At 41.4% G+C, this 25,703-nt stretch overlaps 1 protein-coding gene across 15 annotated transcripts in view; it reads right to left on the minus strand.

Annotated features, from left to right (window-relative positions):
* The window catches only part of MBNL2 (muscleblind like splicing regulator 2), a 146,447-nt gene that overhangs the window by 26,182 nt on the left and 94,562 nt on the right, over nt 1–25,703 (minus strand). For all 15 annotated transcript variants that reach the window (XM_066580395.1, XM_066580504.1, XM_066580496.1 and 12 more), the window contains 3 exons: nt 11,868–12,032; nt 8,603–8,803; nt 7,162–7,425 (listed from right to left, as the gene is read on the minus strand). In XM_066580395.1, the coding sequence (XP_066436492.1) occupies nt 7,162–7,425; nt 8,603–8,803; nt 11,868–12,032 (630 nt within the window). The remainder of the gene's footprint in view (nt 1–7,161; nt 7,426–8,602; nt 8,804–11,867; nt 12,033–25,703) is intronic.

Genomic DNA, 25,703 nt, shown 5'->3' on the forward strand with positions numbered 1-25,703 from the left:
TATGAGAAAACAGAAAGCTCCAAAATTGGTGCAAAACTGCGCCAAATTTAAGTAAAAGAAAAAACTGTGAAAATTGGAATTTGTAAGGTCTAAAAACAGCCCTGTGAAGACCTGGCGTAACCCAAGTAGGAAACCTATGGTATAAACAATATACTACTGGAGCAAATTGGAATGAAATGAAATCACTGTCAGGTTTGTAGCCCAGAGACTTTTGTAAGTAGCAACTAAATACTGCTTGTTAAGATACAGAAATATTCTAGCAACAGTGAGGCCCACAACGACAATTCTGCTCAGGTTTACTTAAGTCGCTGAGTCATGTGACAGATGCTATGCTAAAACCAGGGCCCTCCTATATAGTGTCTTCCCAAGAGAAGAGTTTCCAATGGCTACGACAAAATAAACTAATCATAATGTAACGTATTTCCCATTTTAAATCTGGTAACCTATGGAGAAGAATGGTGGAGGTCAGTCAAAATAAGATCTGTCACTGTTGCAAAGTAGTTTGATGGCTAGATATGACCAATGCTGGCCCTGATAACGTAAAGATAGTGAACTTTACAAGAAAACACATGTAGGCCACAAGTGCAATCATTCCCTTTCGATGTGATTAACTGTATCATTATGAATGTGTATTACATAAATGTCACAACTGATTCTATTCCATTAGTACTAAAGCCTAGTGGGTATAGCAGTAAGCTTTTTAGCAGATGTACATTTCTTGCACTCCCTCTCTATCAGGATGTAGAGTCTTACTGTCTGCAAGCGTCACTGTTGCTATAGCATTTACATTCAGGTTCTTCACAAACAATAAAGAAGATGAGATTCAGAATTAACCATTACATAGAAAGACAATAGTAACAAGGCAAAACTTAACTCATATCCTAGATTTTAATTGTACACAAGAATTAGCAATACGTTAGGTAATCTTATACTGATCTCTGATACTAATGTCTGAGGGGATGGATAGAACAGGGGACTTATACATATAATATGCAGCCTCATTAATAAATCTAGAATGAACATAACATATATTGTATGAATATGACTATGCTAACACTTCATCTACTCCGCAGAACAGGTAAGGAACAGCTTGGTTACAGCTCTACAGCCATTATGCCACCACTTTCCAATGAATCCATGCTCATCAGTATATGAGAGGGAAGCTTCCCTATTACACGTTTCATCTATAATTCACTCCTTCCATTTATCTTGAAGGTGTTGCTTTTCTTGTATTATTACTTTTTAAAAATAATAATATGCACTTAAAATGGGTACACCAATAGAAAATCAACTCTCATATAGGAGAGGAAGTGCAGGAAAAACTACGATATTGATGCAAACTACAAAATAGTTGACTTTGAGGTGATAGGTGGTGAATAACTTTATTATATGCAGGCACGTGACGCGTTTCAAGGCAAGGCAGTCTCTTCTTCAAACAGCTGGAATAAACTGCAGGAGATGAAGTGTCCGATGGGGTATTAAATAATGAGCATTACGACCATGGTATTACTATTGGTACTCAGTGGCTACTAACATGAAATAGTGGCTCTTCATCTGATAACTCTCCAGCAGTTTATTCCAGCTGTTTGAATAAGAGGCCACCTTGCCTTGAAATGCGTTACGTGCTGGCATATAATAGTTATTAACCATCTATCACCTCAAAGATTCCTTTTCTGGTTTTCACCAAGATCCAAGTATTTCCTGCACTTCCTCTCCATGGCTCTATAGTGTCACTGGGATGACAGCACCCTTCGTCTTCATCAGACTTCCAGGTTCTTTCCACATTAGAAGCTCTGCCCACTCTCTGTTTTGGTCTATCATAATAGATTGAGGCTCTGTACACATCACACTATTGGTTCACATACATTATGCCATCTAGTTGCATACTGCCCCCATAGGCTCCTATCTTAAAGAAGCACATATGGCACAGTATATGTATTGTTGTATAACCTATGGACATTAAAAAAGTAGCTTACTACGCCTTTCAGAAGAAGAAAAGGCATACCTACCAAATGTCTGTCAATGAGACTCAGTCAGCAAACTTGAGCCCTATACGTTAAACTTATGGGCTCAAAGTAGCTGTAAATGTTATACTTACCTTCCCCGCCTTTTCCCCACTGTCATCTCCCAAACCTGCCACTGCAATGCATTCCGTGGACTACATACTGTAGGTGCACACCATGTAGTTCTTCCTTTCTATGCACAGGCCATGTCGGCTGCCTGATGTATTCAGAGGCAGGTCTGACAGCTGACACAGAGGGAACGGCAGGGGAGGTGAGTATAAACCTTCCGTGGACTCAGTAAGTCAGCTACTTGGAGCCCATGAGCTTAGCTTGTACGGCTCAAAGTAGCTGACAGATCCCCCTTAAAAAAATAATGGGATTCTGTTATTGTGTCTATCATTTTGATGGGAAAATAGTGTTATATGTATTCTTCCCTTCAAAACTTATGGAGTCTATGATGGAGCCTCCAACACAACACAGACGAGCCTTACAAACACATATACACGGCATGCAGTTGGTATACAGCTGCACCTATGTTTGGTGTATACGTTTAACTAACAAAAAACGAGTTTATACCTCTGACGTCACCCTGCTTTGTTGTGATAAAATGTGCCAAAATACAAATTTCGAAAATCCTCCTGACAGCAAAGCATGTTCCATTTTAGGATTTGCAGTTCACTTGCTGTATTCTTTTTTAATACTTGTGGGCTTAAAATGTTCCATGTTATCCAGAAAAGAAATGTTTTCTTTAGCATGACTCAGAAACTGGCAAGCGCATCAGTGGAACAGCTTTACTCCTTCGTAGCTATAAGGACATGTGGTGTGCTTTAGAGATCAAATCCTTTTCAAGGGTAGGAAAAGAATAATATGGATGTGTGTGAAAACAAGATTATAACACTGACTGCTGTACACTTACAGAAAAACTCCATTCACTAGAGACAAATTATCCCACCGGGGTGTGCTCTTACAGCGGACTATCTAAGGTAATCAGAAGACCTGACAGGCATTATCATACAGGTAATGACACGGGGATCTTTTCTGTGCTCTTGTACTGTAAATGTATATTAATCCGCTTTTTACTGCCCACATGCAAGTAAGGCAAGTACTGCAGTAGACAACTGAGCACAAGTTACATTAGCTATATAAGGTCAATGGGAAGAATTCTGTTCAAAAATCACTGCATCTGTATCCAACCACTGGATGACATGTATATTGTGTGGGCCAGTCTGAGACCCAGAACAGTTCAGTTCAATGCATTACACGAATAGAAAGAGCACAAGCCACAGACTCCCTTCTCCGCCTTTCCTAGAACTACTTCTACACATGTTCCCCATCCGAAGAGAGTCTGAGTCTCCCACTGGCTCAGCACCTTGCCGCAGGCATGTGAGTTTCTGCGGAGGGGCAGCGAGGGCACTCTGGTACCATTGTTAATGGAGGAACCCTAATGGCACTGTAAGGCTTCATCCGCATGGGCTACAAGACATCGCTCATGTGAAGGAACCCATTGGAAACCATGGGCTTCACATTGTAGCGAGAGTTTGTGGCCAGAGCGGATGCAGCCTCAAGCTGCTCATACACATGTGACAAAAGTTGACTGAAATGTCAGATTTTTGCCATTTTTGGTGACTCGTTGGAAAAAAAAAAAAAGCAAATGATGGCGATCAGACTATAGTCTGTCAAAGATGCAATCGGCCATGTTGAAAAATCTCGACCACAACTGGCTAAAAAGAGCAGCCTATGTGTGATTGACTGAATTTGGCTAATCATTAGCTTTTTTGCGTAAGGCTATTGCATTTCTTTTCTAGTTTTTTTTTTAGGTTTTGCACTTTGTTGGCTAGTTTAATCTCACTGTGACTTTACACCAGATGACTTTTGATCAACCAGCGACTACATTTTAGGCGAGCTGAAACAAAGCAGTTAGCGACTCATCGCCCCACTGGTGGCGCTCTTCACACTGAACAACTATTGTTTGAATTCACTCTCTCCAGTGATTATTCAGACGATAGTCATCACATGTGAAGGTACCTTAAGGCTGCCTTCACACGTGCGAGAAAATTGTGCGAGATTTGTGCATTGCGAGACGCAGAAATATGAACCCTATTCTTTTGAATGGGATCATACACATCAGCGATGTTTTTCTGCATGGCATTTGCAGGAAACAAATTGCAGCATGTCCTTTCTTTATGCGTGCTCTTGCATCGCAACGCCCTTTGTTTTCAATGGGGATGGCGGCAGCATCGCAGCACATATGCGAGGTCTCTTCTACAAAACAAAGGGAGAAACTCCACAATCCTCCGCCGCGGCTGACAGATGTGACAGATGATCGGTACAGCCCCGAAGTGATGCGAGGCGGTTTTGACTCGAAAACGCCTCACATCGGCTGGGAATTCACATGGTGGAGAGCGTGAGATGAGGCTGTGATTCCCGGCCCCATATCGCACTCGCCAGTGGGAAGTTAGTCTTACAAGGGAGAACTATGATGAACAATATGGGAGTGGTAAATATTTAATACAACCCTCATATCTATTGAGACAATGTGATGCAATCTACAATGCTACCCCTTTGCCATGGAATAGAACTCTGGTAGTGTTAAAACAAAGTAGTACAATATTTATAAAATGGATTGTAATACAAAAGTAGGACCAGTGGGAATGATTCTTTACATTTCCACTAGTAATAACCCAAAATGATCTCTAAATAAAAGTGATTTCAAGAGATAATGCAGAAAAAAGCAGTGCAGTACTACTCATCCATATCGGAAACGTAAGAGTTAAACTTTGCATTAAGTGAGCTGACAATGGTCTGCATTCATTCCCTTCATTACAATGTGTGTGGTATGAGCGCCAGCTTTGTGCTCATTAGTTCCGTACAGTAGTGCTTGTTGGCTTAGAATGCTGCTATTCTTCAGACACATGATTGGATATGACATGTCACACTTATATGTAAAGTGTATTATACGCCATTGTCTACCACCACTCGCATGGACACTGGCTTTTGTATACTAACAAAAGGAATCAGAATATAAGGTACAACGGATCTATTGAAAGGTCTAACCGATGATGAAGGACTGATGCCTGGACTAACTGTACCAACCGTGCATTGAGGAAACCAGGAAAAAAATATCCTTACAATAATAAATATGGAAACACCGGCTTATGACGCACGTCCAGAAACAAAAGTCCTGATTACACGAGCGGATGAAAAGGTGTGGAAATGAGCAGAAGGTGGAAGAGACCTATTATATGAGTACACAATCACAGAGACTGAAGCGTGAATCCAGACCAACAGTGCATAGTCCTGCGGTGTGTCTGCCTTGTCAGATTCCTACCTACTGTAAACTGCAATATCTGTCTTGTAACCCGAGAGCCGCTGTTCGAATTTTCATGCGGTTTTCTTTGTCATTGTATCTACATGAGAGGCTTTGTTTCATCCAAATCATCCAAAGTAATAACCTGAATAGCCTGAAATCTGTATTTTCAATGAAATATTATTCTCTCCATATGAAAGTTAAGTGATTTACATTTTAAGCCTTATTTTATTTAAACTGAAATTTATGCATAATATAAAAGCTAATTTTTTTTCATCTGCAATTTTCCTATTTCAATGAAATACAATGAAGCACATTTATGAAACTGTCTAAAAGAGAAACTGTCTTTGTTGCCCATAGCAACCAATCATAGTGCACCTTTTAGGCCTCATGTCCACGGGCAGGTCGGGTTCCGTGGGTGGGAGCCCACCTGGGAGCCCACCCTGCCCGCAGCATGAGGATATTCCGGACACGTGCGGGTCTTCCAGCATCTCCTCCGCACATGCGCAGTGGAGATTTTTTTTAAAAATCTCCCGCTTTCCCCGCTGCACACCAGAGTGACAAAACGCAGCATGCTGCGATCTGTTTTTCAGACTGGTAGGTCCAGAAAACAAACCCACATACTTTAATTAAGCTGCGGGCGCCCATGAATAGTCTATGGGCGGCTTGAACTCCGGATCATCCGCGCAGGTGCCCCACGCAAATCCCGGAAGTCAAACCTGCCCGTGGACATGAGCCCTTACTTTGTAAGAGCACTATTAGGAAGAACAGCTGCACTGTGATTGGCTGCTGTGGGCAACATAGGCAGTTTCTTTTTTACAGAGTTTCATAAATCTGCCACATTGGGGGCTTATTTACAAATACCGTCTTAGGCCGCCTGCACACAGCAGAGCCGGATTCCACATGCGGAAGCTCGCCGGGGAGTCCTACCCTGACAGCAGTGGCGACCGCGTGTACCTGTGATTTCTGTTCTTCATCTGTACTGCGGATGGACCTGGCGGCTCGCCGTCAGACATGCACAGTAAGGATTGAAAAAAAACTCGGGGATGACGCGGAATCTGCGACCTGTCCGCAATGTTAATTGCAGATGGGCCGTGGGTCAGACTGCTTCTGTTGACTTCAAAGGAAGCTGTCCACGCTGAACCCGAGCAAAAATAGAGCATGCTACGATTTTCCCTATGCGTGAGTTCCAAGCACGATAGAGGATCGGAAGTGTTTCCCATTCGAGAGCCATATGATGTATTTAATTGCAATCAATGGACGTTGCGCTCCGAGGAACGTGAACAAAATAGAACATGCCATGATTTTTTTCTTCGGAGCATGACTGTGAGGTAAAACTTCGCTCATGCCTATGATTCCATTCCAAAGAATGGAGTTCATGTTTGCGCAAGTTTTGTGAATCTCGTAATGCACAAAACTCCATGCGAGATTAGAACTCGTGTGAAACCGGCCTAAATGGGAATCCAAGAGCACAGAGAGAGAGATTAATATCTACATTACCGGGGGCATCAGGTAAGTTTTAAAAGGAAATTGTGCAAATAATACCTACCTACTCTCTATTGTGTATTGGAAAGTAATACAAACCAAGGATTATGACGAAGGCAAATAGTATTTGGATGATATATGAAAGTCGGTGACATTTGCTGTATATATCAGTAAGAGCTGTAACCGGATTACAGTACCTTTTCTGCAGAGCAGTACCTTGTGAGGCAACACAACAGTCTATTTCTCACCTACAATAATAGATATCAGTGTGTGTGATCCAGCTGTGTATATATGTAAAATCACCTAAACTGGCTTGCTTCATACATAACCATACTGAAGGTGGGTGAGTACTTTACTTCCACTTACCATTACGGTTGCAGCTGCAGCAGCTGCTTGTGCTGCTACTGCAGCCTGGTTGGCTTGATGTTGAGCAGCTTTGATTTTGGCCTGCAAATGTGCAGGAGGGTGAAAATATTTGCATTTCTCCCTCATGCAGCGACCCTTAATGTAATCCATACAAACGGTTACAGTGTTATCATTTGTATCAATCATCGTGCTGTCTGCTGGGTGCGCAAAGCGGCAATCAGTTTCTCCCCGTGCACAGTTTCCTCTCTGAAACTCCCTGCATACCTACATAAGACATACAAGGGTAGATCAATGATGGTCTGCACACTTCATATAGCTGCAATACAATGCTAGTACAACACTGAAATCTAGCTGACACATAGCAAATCCCAGGTTCACAAAAGTAGTGTAGAAAGCAGTGTGTAAGGCAACTAGAGATGAGCGAGCGTACTCGGTTCGGGTGTTTTTGAACTCGAGCACCACTTTTTCTGAGTAACTCACTACTCGGACAAAAAGATTTAGGGGGCGCCGGGGGATGGTGTGGTGGAGCGGGGGGAACTCTCTCTCCCCCCCCACTCCCCTCTGCAACCCCCCGCTCACCCCCGGCGCCCCTCGAATCTTTTCGTCCGAGTGCTCGAGTGCAAAAACACCCGAACCGAGTAGATTCGCTCATCTCTAAAGGCAACGCACAACTAATGTCAGATCAGCCATCAGGGCTTCACCCAAGTTACCAGCTTGGAACAGCTAGAGAACAAGCAGGACTTTGCTGCGTAGGAATGATGTTCTGTGCAGTCTAGGATTAGGCCAGCTTCACATGAACCGGGTTTTCCACAGCAGATACGCAGGAAAACTCCAGAGACCAGATCCACACCTGGAATTAGCCATGTTTTTTTAGCAGATCTGCTGCGGGATTTAACCTTTTTGTATTTGGAAGGGTTGAATTCCACAGCAGAAATAGACTTACTGTGGATTTCGAATCCACAGTGTTTTTCAGAAAGACTGCCGATTCATTGTGGAAAGTTTCCCTTTATGGCTTGTGTGAAGGTGACCTTAGAGCTGCAAAAACAATATTTTATATCTATATCGTCAATAAGCAGTTTTTGTGTGGAAGTAACAATAATTATCCCATCTAGGGATAGTTCTTAGTTGGAACAAGAAAAGGCACACATTAAAGGGGTTTCCCATGGAAAATACTATTGACGATCTATCCTCATTGATAGTCGATCGTCTGGGTTCTGTCACTCAGGACCCTGACTGATCAGCTGAGAGGGCGCATGCTGTCAGTGCTGTAAGTACACAGAGGTGGGAACCCAGTCAATCAACTATTATAGGTATAGGTCATCAATAGTATTCTCCCTGGAAAACCCCTCTAAAGATTAAGAACTAAGGAAATCCTGTTGACTAACTTGTGCAAAAATCTGATGTAGTCATGAATATTTCCAGGTTATGATGTAAACTGTACCTCCAATTTATCTGTCCTGAGAAGTTTCTGAGTAGCAGTAGAACCGGTGACAGATACAGGTGGACTTCCAGGAACAATGACAGGTGTAGAGGGCAAAATTTCAGTCGGGACTAATCCGACACCTTGTGTCATCGGAGTAAGATATGGAGCAAAACTAATAGCTGTATTAGCTCCTAATGCTGGACCTACAGGAAATGTGGGCTGGAAGAGAAATACATTAGTAAGTATAAGACACAAATGATTCTAACGGATTGTGTTTATACAAGAGCTATCTATCTATCTCTCTCTCTCATATCTATCTATCTCTCTCTCATATCTATCTATCTCTCTCTCTCTCTCTCATATCTATCTATCTCATATCTATCTCTCTATCACCTATCTATCTATCTATCTCATATCTATCTATCTCTCTATCTCATATCTATCTATCTATCTATCTATCTATCTATCTCATATCTATCTATCTTTCTATCTCATATCTATTTATCTATCTATCTATCTCATATCTATCTATCTATCTCATATCTATCTATCTCTCTCTCTCATATCTATCTATCTAATATCTATCTATCTATCTATCTATCACATATACATTTTTATCACAAATCCCATTATAGTCAGAAAGAGGTCAAATATAATGGGGTGAGCGGAAAAATGAAAGTGGGATGGAACCAGACTGCTTGTCCCGTCTTACCTTATGACTGGAGGTCCGGGTCAGTTTTTCGTTTAGCATCTCATACATGTGAATAATTTTATGTCTACTGTATTTTGCTACAACACATTCAAATCATAACATGTGCAGTCCATGTACTTTTGTGTACTTCATGATGTTCTTGCTTAGCTCCAGCACACAGGAACTAATGCTAGCCACACACATGGGAAAACCGACAGCCGCAACACGTCTACAGATGTAGCAAAGTTTAACTTGACACCTAACGCATTGACTAAAAGTTTTGTGACACAGTTTGCCGTTTTCAATGGCTTTTGCTGTACTAAGATAACTTGTTGCAGAAAGTTATCACTGTTCAGTTAGAGGGGGTTTTCGATTGATAAGTTATTGGGGACAAGTTATACATAACCAAAAAAAATCTGAGAACTCACTTCCCCCCGATTATTGGCTCCTGTGACCACTGCAGTCAATAGGAGGCCCAATAGGGACGTGATCTGCAACGTCCCATAAACCTGCCTGGGGTTTCTACATTAGTAGCTCACATGGCCGAGCCTTCTAGCCCTGTGGCGACACCTGTCAGATGCCGTGGCGGAAGTCTGGTGACATGTTGATTCCTCTGATTTTATACAGTTTTGGGCCCCAAACTATATGAAAACCTCTCTAAACTTTGCTACATCTGTCCTGCTGACAAGTAATGCATCAAGAAAAGGACTTTCATGATGGATTTGACTGATAATTGCTTGTAATCCGAAGTTTAAACCCTTAGTGATGGCCCTATCGTAAAACTACGTCCTGCTGTTGCAGGACGTGTATGGAGGGAGGTAGCGGCGCTATCTCCCTCCATACAGCGCGGGCATCAGCTGTTTATTACAGCTGACACCCGCGGGCAATAGCTGCGCTCAGCCGTTCGCGGCTATTAACCCTTTAAATGCCGCTGTCAATTCTGACAGCGGCATTTAAATCCCCCGAACGCTGTTCGGGGGTCCCGCACGGCCCCCCCGCGGTGAGATCGGGGGAGTCGTGCAGGTGTCATGGCAGACGGGGGCCTAATGAATGGCCCCAGGGCTGCCTTAGCAGACTGCCTATCAAGCCATCCACACAGGGTGGCTTGAAAGACTGCCTGAAAAAAAACAGTATGACGTAATGCTATAGCATTACGTCATACTGCAGGAGCGATCAAAGCATCGCATGTTAAAGTCCTCCAGGGGGACTTCAAAGTAATGTAAAAAAAATAATCAATAAAGTTTTTTTAATTGTTAAAAAAAAAAAAAGTTATAAAAGTTTAAATCACCCCCCTTTTGCCATATCAATTATTAAAAAATCAAAATCATAAAATAAAAATATGTATTTGATATCGCCGCGTCCGTAAAAGTCCGATCTATCAAAGTAGTGCATTATTTTTCCCGCACGGTGAACGTCGTCTGAAAAAAAAAATAAAGAACGCCAGAAATACACTTTTTTAGTTACCCTGTCTCCTAGAAAAAATGCAATAACAAGCGATCAAAAAGTTGTATGTATTCCAAATTGATACTATCGGAAACTTCAGGACATCCCGCAAAAAATGAGCCCTTGCTCAACTACATCGACGGAAAAATAAAAAAGGTATTGCGCGCACAAAATGACCGCAGAAAATAATTGAAAAAAATTAAATATCTTAAAAAGAATAAAATAAAAGTACTACAGCAAAAACAATACTATATAAGTTTGGTATCGTAGCAATCGTACTGACCCATAGAAAAAAAATATCAGGTCGTTTTTGTTTCAATTTGTGTGCTGTAGAAACAGGACGCACCGAAAGATGGTGGAATGTCGTTTTTTTTCCATTTCTCTCCGCTAAGAATTTTTTAAAAGTTTTTCAGTAAATTATATGGTACAATAAATAGTGCCATTGAAAAATACAACTCATCGCGCAAAAAACAAGCCCACATACAGCGACGTTGATTGATAAATTAAGGAGCTACGATTTTTTAAAAGGGAGTAGGAAAAAACAAAAATGGAAAAAAGCAAAAAAGCTCCGTCACTAAGGGGTTAAGCTTCAGATATCATATATGGGTCTGGTTTACTGTTGCATGGTGGTGTTGCATCCAGCAGTTACATACAGCACTAGCGCCACTAGACATAGCAATGTGGCACTGTGGCTAAATTATCTACATGTGAGGGACAGACGCATGAATGTTAATTAACATGAACTGCATTGTGATCTATATGTAGGTTTCCATCTATATTTTATGTCCCGCTCCCAAAAACCGAATAACCCCTTCTATGTTACCGCAATACTGGTTGAATATGTTAAAAGGAAAGATATTCTCAACATTTTCCCAAATCCTTCTAGTTCAAACCCATAGAGTTAACAAATTTCCATTTATGAGTAATTCTAAGACGTGTTCGGTAATTCTGGTGACCGTTTGTACACATGTTGCAATTCGGAAATGATTACAGAGAACCATTCACAGACCTTCCCCTTCCTGTCCCTCTTCGCGTCAGAATACTGGTAATCTCTCATTAGAGGGCCAGTCATCATGGTTTATCCCTGAAGGAAACAAAGCCGGGCAGATATTAACATACATGTGAGGGTTCACACTGAGACGGACTTACCATTGGCTGTAGCTGTGTACCCGGGAACATGAACTGCATTTGCTGGGCAAGCATAGCTGCAGCTGTTTTCTGCTGAATGAGATTGTTCCTGCCATTAATTTCTAGCTGGGTTTTGAGGTGTGTTGGCGGATGAAGGTATTTGCAGTTCTCCCTTGAGCAGCGTCCCTGAAAAATATAGAATTATTACATTCAGTCACTTTTTTCAAGGCTGATACACTGTTATTGAGGAACACGGAAAACAAGGTTATTTATTATTACGTACCGTTACTCCAGAAAATAAGCCCTACCCTGATAATACGCCCTAGCCAGACTAGGTAAAAAACAAAAAGCAATACTCACCTAGCTGCCAGCATCTGTGTCCCTTGCGTTGGTCCCTGGCGCTGTGGCAGGCTGCAGTCCTCAGCGCTGACAGGATTCTCTTCTGGTGACAGGGCTTTGAATACCCCACCTCTGGTAAGCGCTGTAATTAAATCGAGCGCCAGTCAATGAAAGACGGCGCTCGATCACTTACAGACATTCAGTAAATGACATCACTAAATGGCTATGATTGGTTTATTGAGCGCCAGCTCTGATTGGCTGGCGCTTGACCCAATTACAGCGCTTACCTGAGGTCGGGTATTCAAAGCCCCGTTACCAGAAGAGAATCCTGTCAGCGCTAAGGACTGCAGCCTACCACAACACTGGAGACCAGCGCCGGCGACTAGGTATTTTTTAACCTTATTGCTTATACTCACCTAGCTGCCAGTGTCTATATCCCTCTATATCCCTCGCGCTGGTCCCCACGCTGCTCCAGGCTGCAGTTGTCAGCGCTGACAGGATTCTCTTCTCCTGGTAACTGGGCTTTGAATTCCCCCGACTCCGGTAAGCGCTGTGATTGGATCGAGCACCAGCTAATCAGAGCCAGTGCTCAATGAATCAATCATAGTGCGTATTGGAGACGGGGTATTCAAAGCCCTGTTAACAGGAGAAGAGAATCCTGTTAGCGCTGAGGACTGCAGCAGCACAGGACCAGCGCGAGGGACACAGATGCCGGTGGCTGGGTAAGTATAAGACACCCCCTGAAAATATGACACTGTGCCTTTTTTGAGGCAAAAATTAATATAAGACAGTGTCTTATTTTCAGGGAAACACAGTATGAGCAACATTTTGGCATTTGTGTTGGGTGCTTTCCTGAAGCTTACATTGCACGTGAAGGTAGTATTGAGAGGACCTAAACTTATGCTAACATGTTGCATGTTGTCAACAGCATTTTACATATAAAACCACAAACGTGATGTTATGATATACCATAATGCACAGCAATCAGCTGTTTTGGATAACTAATGGTACAAATAAAGCATTTCACCTGATGGTATACATAAACAGAGATGAATAGAGATAAATTACAAAGACCAATCAACAGAGGTCTAACTTGATCAAAATACAAGATCTGTAAGTGCCCCTCCGCCACCACGTGCCATTTATATACTGGTGTCTTCTTAAGTGGCAGACAGGCCTTTGGGTCCCTTCAGACACCGGGACTTGGTTGAAAAGGCTACCTCTGCTGCCCCTATAGACACATCCATGCCGAGCAACATATTGTATAAATCATAAATTTCTTTAGTCATGAATTTAGTCTTCGCCATGCCCATTGGCACAGGGAGTGGTCAGGAATGCCGTATGTTGCTGTATGATGTTCCATTAGGTGTCGAATATTATCTATACAGAATCCGACAACTAAAACTTCTGTATGGAATCACAGTCTTGTGGGGGGGGTCTCATACGAACAGATTCTATTTGAGGAATAGCCAAACGCCGTCCACGCGGAGCGGCAAAACGCAGTCATTGAAGGCATGTAGTTTTGATATTTCCTTCACACTCGCAGATACAAATTGCATAATCCACGAGTAGAAGAAAAATCGCAGCATGCTCTATTTTGCCGCAGACTCTGCATGGACAACCTGCATTAAAGCCAATGAAGGTGTCCGAACCATAGCCCATACGTCATTATTAACATAGTGTATGGTCATCGCTAAGTGATGGTGCGGGAAATAACTGTACTGCATATGACCGCTGGTGAGCTGCGACAGTCATCCGCAATACAGTTCAAGCAGGTACACAGGGTCACCGGCCGGGCTTGCAGATGGAATTCCACTGCAGGCCTCCCGCACGGAATCTGACTCGTTGGTGCAAGCCTGGTCATACAGAGATACAATAAGGCTCCACGCAATTCTATAAGGGTCTGGACAACACATGTGCCAGAAGCCTAAATCACATTTGGACTTTTTAGGTTCCCTTAGGAAGTTGGTGTAGTGAATGGTCATGTGAAATGCAAATTGAAATCCTCAAGCTTTGTCTCTGCAGATCAGAAGTACTAAACAGGAATGAATGTAGATTCTTGCCCAAAAATGTCTTTCTGTGTAATGCACTTCCACATTTGACCTATTATGGGACGATGCTGACAATCCGTTCAGCTTACTGCTTGATATGGAGTGACGGATTTGAGTATAATATAACATTATAAAGATAACATCAACTTTGTATGAATGAATCACTTTAAGTGAATGTGCATATGTGCCGGACTGCCTGTGCTGAAGGAATAGTGAATGAGGAAACGTATAGGAGAATTGCCCATGCTGGGGCCATCTCTGGCAATTTTCATGGCAGGTTCTCCAGCACTTTTCCATATTGCCGTTTGATGAGAGTCCTTGTCTAAATGCCAAATTGAGGTGCTGAACAACACAACCTTCTGACAGATGGCAGCCTCGGCTTTATTTCAGTTTATTAACAGATCTTCGTGTATCAGATAGCTAAGCTTCTCATGGCCAGTCTGGTCTACTTTATCCTTCTGAGCAAATATCTTCTGAGCCAGCTTTGTGTCTGATCTGACTAGAAGGAGAAGATGAAGAAGTTTCATATTTCTCCTGAAGAATAATATATTAAATTCAAGGCAAAATGAATACGAATGAAGACATGTATATTTGAACCAAACATTAACCTATGAAAACATGTCTATATATATATATATATATATATATATATATATATATATATATATATATATATATATATATATAATATATATATGTCTTCCAGTTAGTATAAGCAGCAGGCAATTGGTTAATGTGTTAATATTTTACACTTTTATGGTCAAGATTCTTGCATTCTCTTTTACACATCGTTCTCAGGGGAAAACTGTCAAATAGAGCTATTCGTGCCCCCTCCCCTCGCACCCACCTTTGCATTTTTAGGCTAACGATCACAGTACAAGTTTCATTTCTCCTGGTTTCTTAGAAATCACGTGTTTTAATACTAACACACACCTTAAGGCGTTACCATATGATAATCATTAGAGATTAGAACGTATCCTGAGTTCTTATAACTTTATGGGGATGTAGCTCTACTGTTATGTCATTTTGTGTATATATGTACCATGATGCCATTAATAGATAGAGAGTTCCTTGGATACCACAAGATGCTGGTGTCTGTCTTATTTCTCTCTGCGTACTTGTCACAACCTAATATACAACCAATTTGGAACAGACAGTGAAATCAAGAGGAACCGATTTGGTTTCCACGACAATGAGAAAATAGGTGGTGCTAACTGCAGCCTGAACTAAGGGTTTACAAACATCCACTAGGACGGGTGCTCACAACTGTGCAGTGCTGTTTTGTGTTCTGAAGGAAGAGAACCCTGGAGAGTTAGAGACAGAGAGGTAGTCTGTCCCAGGAGGATAGAGGTAATAGAGGGAACTTCTATCAGTCTTGAGAGCTGTTGCAAAAGGGGCTGCTAAGGGCAAATACATGGACACTCACTGATTGCAGTACTCTTGTCTTTCGAGGAGCATTGCTGCAAAAGATGTGATTACTCACCAAGTGATTCTGTCAGCAATGACAGCTGATTATGAAAGGTTGCAATCTCCAACTAGCAAGAAATCACATCTACACCTGCTATGAAAAGGTGTAGCCTGGAGCCACAAATCCGCACCCTTTTTACTGATTTTACTTACAAAATTTAACTTAAACTACGTACATCTCCTTAGAGACCATGCTTATTTTTCTGCTTAGGTTTAACGAGTGAAGAGAAAAGACGATGTAAATTTGTTGTGCCGACAAACTGCTTAGCAAATGTTGGCCTGTGTCTTGTATAGGTATACCCAGCTCTATTTAACATCACCATGGGATATGGACTATGTTTCATATGAGTCAATCTTAGGGTTAAACTTTAAAGCAAGGACAGGCAGATTTCTAGTCTTCAGGGGTGACATGAACAGAAACCAATTCAAAATGTTAGGTGTCAATATATTTTAACCCCTTCAAGACAGATCTAATTTAGGTGGTAGGGACTGCATTTTTTTTTTTTTTTTTTGCATTGCCTATTCTGTGTTTACATAGTTGTATGAAGGCTTGCTTTTCAATGGTACCAATTTGTGGTGTACTTAAATTAAAAGTTAACTTGTTGTTTAACTTTTTTTTTAACTTTTTGAGGTAGAATGGAAAAAACTTTGTACACAATTTATCATGTTTCACAAATAATGTGTTAGCTCAATTGGATTATTGCAATATCAAAAACACGTATAATAGTTTACGTTTCACTAATTTTGCACAATAAAAGCATTTCACGGGAAAAATTGTTTTATGCCACCACATTCAAAGAGCCATAACTTTTTTTTCATTTTAGCTTGTTCGTTTCAGAACAAGTCATATTTTACAAATGAGGACTAGCCATTTTTTGATTTTGCTGTCATTTTTTTATCCTCACTTTTAAACAGGGTTACTTTTTTATTCTTCTGTTGACAAAGCCATAAGAGGGTTTGATTTTTGCAGTATGAGATGTATTTTTTAATTCTATCACTTAATGTACCTTACAATGTATTCAAAACTTGTAAAAGTTTCTAATGTGAAATGTGAAAAACAGCAATCACACCATTTTTCGCTTTTATGGTGTTCATAGTGAGGTAAAACGATATGTGAGCCAGTACAATAACAATACCAAATTTAGTTTGTATTATGCTTCAGTCCTAATATATTAGTATATAGTGCTTACTATGTTTTAGTACTAAAATATTAAGCTTAAAAAATGCTTTTTGTCACCAGATTCTGACTCCCATAATTTTTTTATTTTTCTATCATTGGAGTTGTACATTGGCTTTTGCAGGTTGAGCTATTGTTTTTATTACCAAAATAGGTAATAATACAGCTTTTTGATCACTTTTTATTCAATTTTTAAAGTGGCAGGGTGACAAAAAATTAGCGATTCCGAGTGTTTGTGGAAATAGTTAAATAATTAAAATATAAAATACCCAAGCATGGTTCAGAATGGGAGAATTAACCAGAGGAGGAAAACTTGGAGCTTGTCCACGAATGACCACAGGAGTAACTTGCTGGAGATAAAGATCTTTTCATATTCAACAAAGGAAACACTACCAATTTACAAAAACCTTGTTATTCCCATCCTAAAATTGGCCTCAAACAAGCTGAATCTACTGCTCCGAGAAAGCATATAGATTTTTTTTCCCTTCAGACCTTCAGGGCACCAGTGGAGATGTGGACTCCTATAATCATTGCTCAGAACCGAAAACACACAGCAGTAAATGCGCCGGGGTGAGGTTCCTCATTGCGATGTTCCTCAGCAGGCTCTTACTCATCTAAAATAGTGGGGAAAAGCCCTGCTTCCAGAGAGGTCACTAAAAGGGGTAACTTAGTTTCTTTACAGGCATCCCCCAACTCCAAAGCCCCTTTTTCCAAAAAAGGAACTCATTCTACCACTGTGGATGATCCAAACATGGAGAACTTCTGTTGCAATTTACAATCTTATCCAGGCATGGACAATCCTCTAACTACCAATTATTTAAGAAGCCGCTTTTGTCTCTTTAAAATGACATTTCTGAAGATGTACAAAAAATTCTAATCAACTTCAATCCAGTATCGACCATCCTGCCACACATGCATCCCATATTGAACAAAAAATTTGCAAATTTTCCATTGCTCACAATGAGCTGGTAGATGCTAACAATGTTCTGGAAGAAGTCTCTCATCTACATGAAAAAATAATAGACCTTCACAAACAAATAACATAACATTCTGGAGTCTGTGACTTTTCTCAATACCTACTCCAGCTTTTTCAAACTTTGCTTCCATTCCTGTCTCCACTGCGTCCATCCCTGTCTCCTGTGTGCACTGGAGAGCACATAGGATTCCTAAGGCTCGTTCCGTTCCTGGGGATACTCCACGATAAATCCTAGCTCAAATCCATTTTTACCAGACCAAGGAGAAACTTCTAAAAGGATTAGATATCTTTTAGTTGGGCATAAAATCACTCATCCTCAAGAAATTGGTAATGCATTTGGCTCATATTATTCCTCCCTTTATAATACCTCCAGAATATTAATCTCCTGTGTTTATCTTTTGATTAGCTTCTCTTTCTACACCGATCCCTATGTCTGAAGTTCTAGAAACCATCAAAACGTTAAAACCCTCAAACTTCTGGGCCCAGATGGCTTTTCTAATAATTAGTATAAAAATATTCTTCCCTTTTGGCTTTATATTTAGTAATGGTGTTTAATAAGGCAATGACTAAAGGCTCCTTTCCCTCAGAAATAGTGGAGGCCCTTATTGTCCCTTTACCTAAATTTGCGAAAGAAGCTACCGTATATACCGGCGTATAAGGCGACGGGGCGTATAAGACGACCCCCCAACTGTCACCTTATACGCCGGTATTCAGTGGAGAAAAAAAAAAAAATTCATTACTCACCTCCCCCGGTGTTCTGTCGCGCTCCGGCAGGATGTCGCTCGCTCCGGCAGGCTGTCGCTCGCTCCTCGTCCCCGGCGCAGCATAGCTTTCTGAATGCGGGGCTTGAAATCCCCGCTTCCAGAAAGCTAATACACACGCCGGCAGCCATGACAGCATTGAATGGCTGTGATTGGCTGAAGGCGCACGTGTTAGCAATCACACTATTCAATGATGTCATTGAATAGTGTGATTGGCTGAAGCCACGTGCGCTTTAGCCAATCACAGCCATTCAATGATGTCATGGCTGCCGGCGTGTGTATTAGCTTTCTGGAAGCGGGGATTTCAAGCCCCGCATTCAGAAAGCTATGCTGCGCCGGGGACGAGGAGCGAGCGACAGCCTGCCGGAGCGAGCGACATCCTGCCGGAGCGCGACAGAACGCCGGGGCAGGTGAGTAATGAATTTTTTTTTTTTGCACTTTTTTTTTTTTTGAATTACCGGCGTATAAGACGACCCCCGACTGCAGAGCAGATTTTTCGGGGTTCAAAAGTCGTCTTATACGCCGGTATATACGGTACTTCCCCAGCTAAGTTTCCGTCTTACTTTCCTATTGAATACTGATGTAAAAATTAATACTAAAATCCTTAGCACCCGACTCCTTTCTATTCTTCCAATGCTAGTTAGTGAAGAACAAGTAGGCTTGATCCCACAGAGACAGGCCTCCAATGGAACCCACCAGCTCCTGAATCTCATTAGGACTGCTGAGCTTGGTCATATACCTTCTTTATTCTTGGCCCTAGATGTAGAGAAAGCATTCGATTGGATCCACTGGGGTTATTTAGAGGCTACCTTAGGGAAATTTGGTTTCTCTGGTCCCATTAAATCTGCAATCATGTCATTATACTAAGCACCATCTGCAAGAGTTTTTTTTTATCAGGATGTATTTCCCCTTTATTTACAATCTATAAAAGGTACTCAACAGGGTTGATCCCTCTCGTCCCTCATTTCTGAAGATCAGAATGGATAACAATATCAAAGCAATTAAATTAGAACACAGGAACATGAAATAGGTTTATGTGCAGAGGACGTCATTTTAGCCTTAACGGACCCTATATCCTCTTAAAACAAGCCCAATCTGTAATTTCTGAGTTTAGGAAAATTTTATATTGCACAGTAAGCACAAAATCTCAGTTGCTAGGTGTTGAGATTGATGATACAAAACGGCAGTTTATAATTAATTATTTCCCATATGTATGGAATGGCCGTTATTTAGGTCATTTAACAAGACCCAACCTTTACCTAAGAATTATTTGCCCTTGCTTAGCTACATTTCACAACTCTTAAATAACTTTCAGAAACCCTTTATTTCCTGGGCAGGAAAAATAGCAGTGGTTAAAAGGATGATTTTGCCACGCATTCTTTATATTTTTAGAACTGTAGTGATTCCTATCCCCAAATCCTTCTTTACTAAACTTCAGACTATTCTTAGCTATTTCATTTGGGGCAGCACTCATGCTAGAATTAAATTCTCCACTTTAGTTAAGCCATATGAAATAGGTGGTATGGAAGTCCCTACCCGATATTAATATATTCATGAAGCAATTTTGGACCAAATCAAACATTGGTGGACATCTTCAAATAAAAGGTGGGTATCAATAGAATCCACAACTTTAAGAGCCCCCTTGATTTCTCTCCTGGGGGTTAAACCCTCTCCTTTATCATCTTATTCTCTACCAAGTTTGCTAATCTCAGCTCAGGTCTTTCAGTATTATGTTTTCTCATCAGCATTTTTGGTTCCGATCTCGGCCCTTCGTTTACGTTTTCTATCCCCCATTCTCACGGACTTTGATTTTGGAGCTTGAGACTCTCTGGGCATAAGAAAAATTGGCGATTTATATGAAAATAATTTTATATTAGGTCTTCCTTCACTTTGCAGGTGTTTCTAATACCTAGCAGTATGTTTTTTGCCGTTCTGAAATTGCAACATGCTCCTCAATCCCTAGATGTTCATAGACCTTTCCTAACCTGCTTTTATTTTGCCTGCACACTTGGGCATCGAGGGGTATTTCCATCTTTTCTGCCAGTTACCAAAAACAAATCTTCACACATGCCACTATGGGAAGGAGGAATAGAGGATGGTTCAATCTTAGACTAAAACAAGTATCACATGGAATTAGGCATTGGAAGCCTTCGCAAAAAATATTTATGTGCTGGTATCGAATTCGTGTTAAACTCCCCAAAATGAAAAATACAATCCCTGAAACATATTGGAGAAGCTGTGGCCTCAAGGACATCTACTTCCGTATGTGGTGGACTTGTCCTGTCATTCACTCCCTTTGGAATAAGATGTTTGATTTTGTTTGTACCGCATCACGTCATTGGCCCTGGACCCGGCACTGGTTCTGCTTTATATCCACGAACTCCCCTCTTTTTATTCAGATATTATTTCTCATATCTTTCTAGTGTCTCGCCTGGCAATTGCCAAAAAAATGAAATGATTTCGGATGCACCTTCTTTGAACGAAGTTACTAATTCTATTAACCTTACGTATCATTCGGAGGAGCTATGGGAACCTTGGACGGAATATCTAACTATAATGTAGTCCTTTTTATTTTATTGATTTGATGTGAACACTGGGACAAAGAGGGTGTTTTCAACTTCTAATATTTATTTTTTCCTAATATTGAAATGTTTTAAATTAAATTTATTTTTACCATTTCTTTTGATCTTGTGATTATTTGATTGCTTGTAAGGTCCCCTGCACACTTAAATTCCGCATGCGGAATTCGGCTCTGGCAGCAGCGGCGTCCGCATGTACCTGCTCTGTCAGCTTCTTTTCTGTACTGCGGATGGACCCAGTGGCTCACCGTCGCACATGCGGAGTACACATTTTTCCCCCTCACCCCATCCCTAGACGTAATCTGCGGCCAGTCTGCAATATCAGTCATAAGTTATTAAAAAGTTAATAGAACATTTCTAAGGGTTACATACAAAGCCTGTTTGAGGCCTCATGCCCACGGCCAGGTCGGATTCCGGCAGTGACCCCCAGAGACCCATACTCACCTGTCCGAATCTGCCGCAAGTGTCTCGGGTGGTGAGCTGATGCGCATGTACAGTGCAGGGCATGACGCGCCATCACGTCGGCGATGATGTGGATTTGTGGTGACTCGCCGCGGGACGGACGGCTTCCTTTGACTGCAAAATAGAGCATGCTGCGATTCTTCCCCACGAGTGGAAAATCGCAGTTGATTTCCGCTCATGGGCTTGGAAGAATCTTTTAACATGGCCTGCTATGGAAGGGCATTGCTGCGGAAATTCGCAGACAGATGCCCGTGAGAATTGGGCCTTAATAATGGGGAAAAATATTCCACTATTGCTGTTTGTTTTGTTGTTGTTCACCATGTGGTTTACCATATTTTATAGATTGTTATGGTCATGGTGATACTGTATATATATATATATATATATATATATATATATATATATATATATATATTTGCTAAATAAAACCATTCTTTATGGAAAGGTTTTCTTTTTTACTATTCTTTTTTTTTTTTAACTACAAACACTTCTTCATTCTTAATAAACTTTACTTAGTATTTTGTAGTCCCACTAGGGGACTCCCCATAGTGGTCACCTCTATAATGATTTGGTATATTCAGTATAATAAAGAATAATTGTCTGTCCGTGTTACATTGACAGGAAATCTGTTAGTAGTCTTTGTTAGACCCCCAGCTGCTATGGCAACTCATCAGCAATGGGACAATGATGGGGTCACATCTAAGGGGTTAAATTGCCAGGATTGGAGTTATGCAGGGTGCTGCAATAGGATATGAACTGTATATTACAACCATCACCCATGCCGTGTGATGCACTGGGTGTAACAATATGCATTATTGAGGTCTCAGGTCTGCATTTAGGACATAACAGTATGCCCATTTGCAGGAATGGATTAAGGCACATTAGCTACTTGGCTTCTGGGATTTATACAGCTCTGCTTTAAAGGGGCTCATGTAATCCCTGGATATACTGAGCAAAAGCAATTTCAGCCAAAGGCAGGCTGGATTATGAGCACGGCACATGCCCCAGTTCCTCTGCCACATTGGGAATATAGGGAGCCTCCACCATCTACCATCCATGCCGAAGGTTGTATTTCCCAACTCAGATGGGAATAATCAGTCATCCAGCAGGCGCTGGGGACCTTCAATTACCGGCCGCTCCATTCACCTTGTAGACCATGGCCTCATTTTAGGAAAGAACATGATCTTCCTAATATTCCATATATTCACTTTGCTGTTTACAACCTTTGAAGCTGTGCGAGGTTATCACAAGTGTCGGAGGCAGATGGTGTTCCTAAACCATGAATGTCAGTGTCTGTGCAAGATGCACTGTAAATGCTGCCTTATACAAGAGAAACCATCATTTCAGCTAGATGCATACATACATTTACGGTATGATTGTAGTAAAATAATATTTTATGCATTTTGAACAGAACTCTGTTTATTACACATAATCAGCTATATTAAAGCATTGGGAACCCATCATCATCCGGAATAACAGGTTGGTGGTGAATTCGGGAAGGCTATATAGTGCGGATAGATTCCCTTTAATTACTTACTATGCATCCCTCACTTGAGAAGGAGCGCAATGTATTTGAATACACACATTTTTAATCCAATCATCGGGTTTTATTTAGTGCTATGTCATAAATGTATTGTTATACAGAAGGAGGTCAAGATTCTCCTTACGTGTAGGAGGAAAATGCATTGATGCCAGAAATCACTAAGATAACGTTAAAGGGGTTGTCCCGCGGCAGCAAGTGGGTCTATACACTTCTGTATGGCCATAATAATGCACTTTGTAATATACATTGTGCATTAATTATGAGCCATACAGAAGTTCTAAAAAGTTTTATACTTACCTGCTCCGTTGCTAGCGTCCTCGTCTCCATGGTGCCGACTAATTTTCGCCCTCCGATGGCCAAATTAGCCGCGCTTGCGCAGTCCGGGTCTTCTGCAATCTTCTATGGAGCCGCTCGTGCAGAATGCAGGCTCCGTGTAGCTCCGCCTCGTCACGTGCCGATTCCAGCCAATCAGGAGGCTGGAATCGGCAATGGACCGCACAGAAGAGCTGCGGTCCACGGAGGCAGAGGATCCCGGCGGCCATCTTCAGCGGTAAGTATTGAAGTCACCGGAGCGCGGGGATTAAGGTAAGCGCTCCGGTAAGCTTCCTTTACCTCCCTGCATCGGGGTTGTCTCGCGCCGACCGGGGGGGGGGGTTGAAAAAAAAAAAAACCCGTTTCGGCGCGGGACAACCCCTTTAACCTAAAGGTTCAGGTCTACCATAGTGTTAGGCAGAGTGCCAAGGAAAAATACATTTTCCTATTGAAACACATGAAAAATGAGGAGAAAAAAAAATTGCATGTTCACCAATGTGACTTTCTTACAAATCACATCGCACTCACATGGGAAATCACATTTTACATACATGATATCAGTCCGAGATTCTCAGTCTGATATTGTGTTCGCCCGTATAGAGACAGCCGAAGAGAGGCAAAATAATATTGCAGATATTAAGCTCTTTCGAAGAAGCACAAAGAAACGGGCAGTATTGAGCACCGTAGACACAGCGGTCAGCCAAGGAATCGCAGTGCAGGACATAAAGACACATCATGCTTACTTCCCTTGGGAAATGGAAGATGTCCAGCAGTGCCATCAGCTCAGAACTGGCAGAAACAAGTGGGATGCAGGTGCACCCATCTACTGTTCGGACAAGTCTAGCCAGAAGTGGTCTTTATGGAAGAACGGTGGCCACAAAACTACATCTTTAATGTATAAACAAGGCCAAGCGACTCAACTATGTATGAAAACATAGAAAATGGGGTACAGAAAAATATTTGGCTGTAACGCTTTGTCCGCCGAAGGACTGGAGAACGGGACAATAATGAGTGTCTGCAGGTAGCAGTGAAGCATGGCGGAAGCTCCTTGCAGGTTCGGGGCTGCATTTCAGCAAATGGAGTTGTTCAAGATTAATGGTGTCCTCAATGCTGAGAGATACAGACCGATAATTATCTGTCATGTAATACCATCAAGGAGGCATCTGATTGGCTCCAAATTTATTCTGCAGCAGGAGAACAACTGCAAACATAAACCCAATGTCATTGAGAACTATCTTCAGCATAGACGAGTCCTGGAAGTGACGATACAGCCCCACATAGCCCTGATCTCAACATCATCTAGTCATTACATGAAGAGACAGAAGGATTTGAGCAAACCTACATCCACAGAGATCTGTGGTTAATTCTCCTGGATGTTTGGAACAACCTCTCTGTAGAGCTCTTTAAAAACCTGTATGCAAGTGTAACTAGAAGAAATGATGCTGTTTTAAAGGCACAGGGTGTTCACACTGAATATTAATGTGATTTACAACATACATTTCTCTTTGGTTTATTTAGTTTGTATTTTGTTAATTGAAAGAAATAAACTATTAACACTTCCAATTTGGAAAACAATCTTACTTTTGCACAGTACTATATACACACACAGGTGCACAGACATGGTGTGATTAATTAGCTTTTCAAAAAGCTACAGAACAGTAAATCCTCAATTAGTCCACAGAAGTAATAAGTGTAGAGTGTTATTGTCTCCAAGGGCCCTTTTACATGGAATGATAATTATCATTCAGTTTATCACTACCGTAGATTGTGCAGAGCTAAACGAATCGTTCAGTGTAAACACTGCCAGTGACTGAATGAGGACTGACCATTTGTCATTCAGTTTATGCAGGCATACTATGCTTCCTGGAAATGTGCGAATAACCGGAAACTTGTTGTTACCATTCCCAATGTCAATAAGTTGCCAGTTAACACATCTTAAATTGTGTAGGGTTCCCCTGTGAGTCGGTTGCTAACAACTGAATGTTAGGATCACAGCTACCAATTTGGAGTCTGGATTGGACAGTTAACCACTAGACATCAGGTATTCATGCAAGAACACAAACCCCTTCAGTAGACTAGATCACCAGGAATGCTAGATTTTTTTTTAATCAACCCCTCAACTACCCTGGATCATGTCCTACCACTAGGTATGTTGTGATAAACTTTCACTACCCTAGATCTCAGCAATGT

This window comes from Eleutherodactylus coqui, chromosome 1 (assembly GCF_035609145.1).
Source record: "Eleutherodactylus coqui strain aEleCoq1 chromosome 1, aEleCoq1.hap1, whole genome shotgun sequence".
Taxonomy (NCBI): Eukaryota; Metazoa; Chordata; class Amphibia; order Anura; family Eleutherodactylidae; genus Eleutherodactylus; species Eleutherodactylus coqui.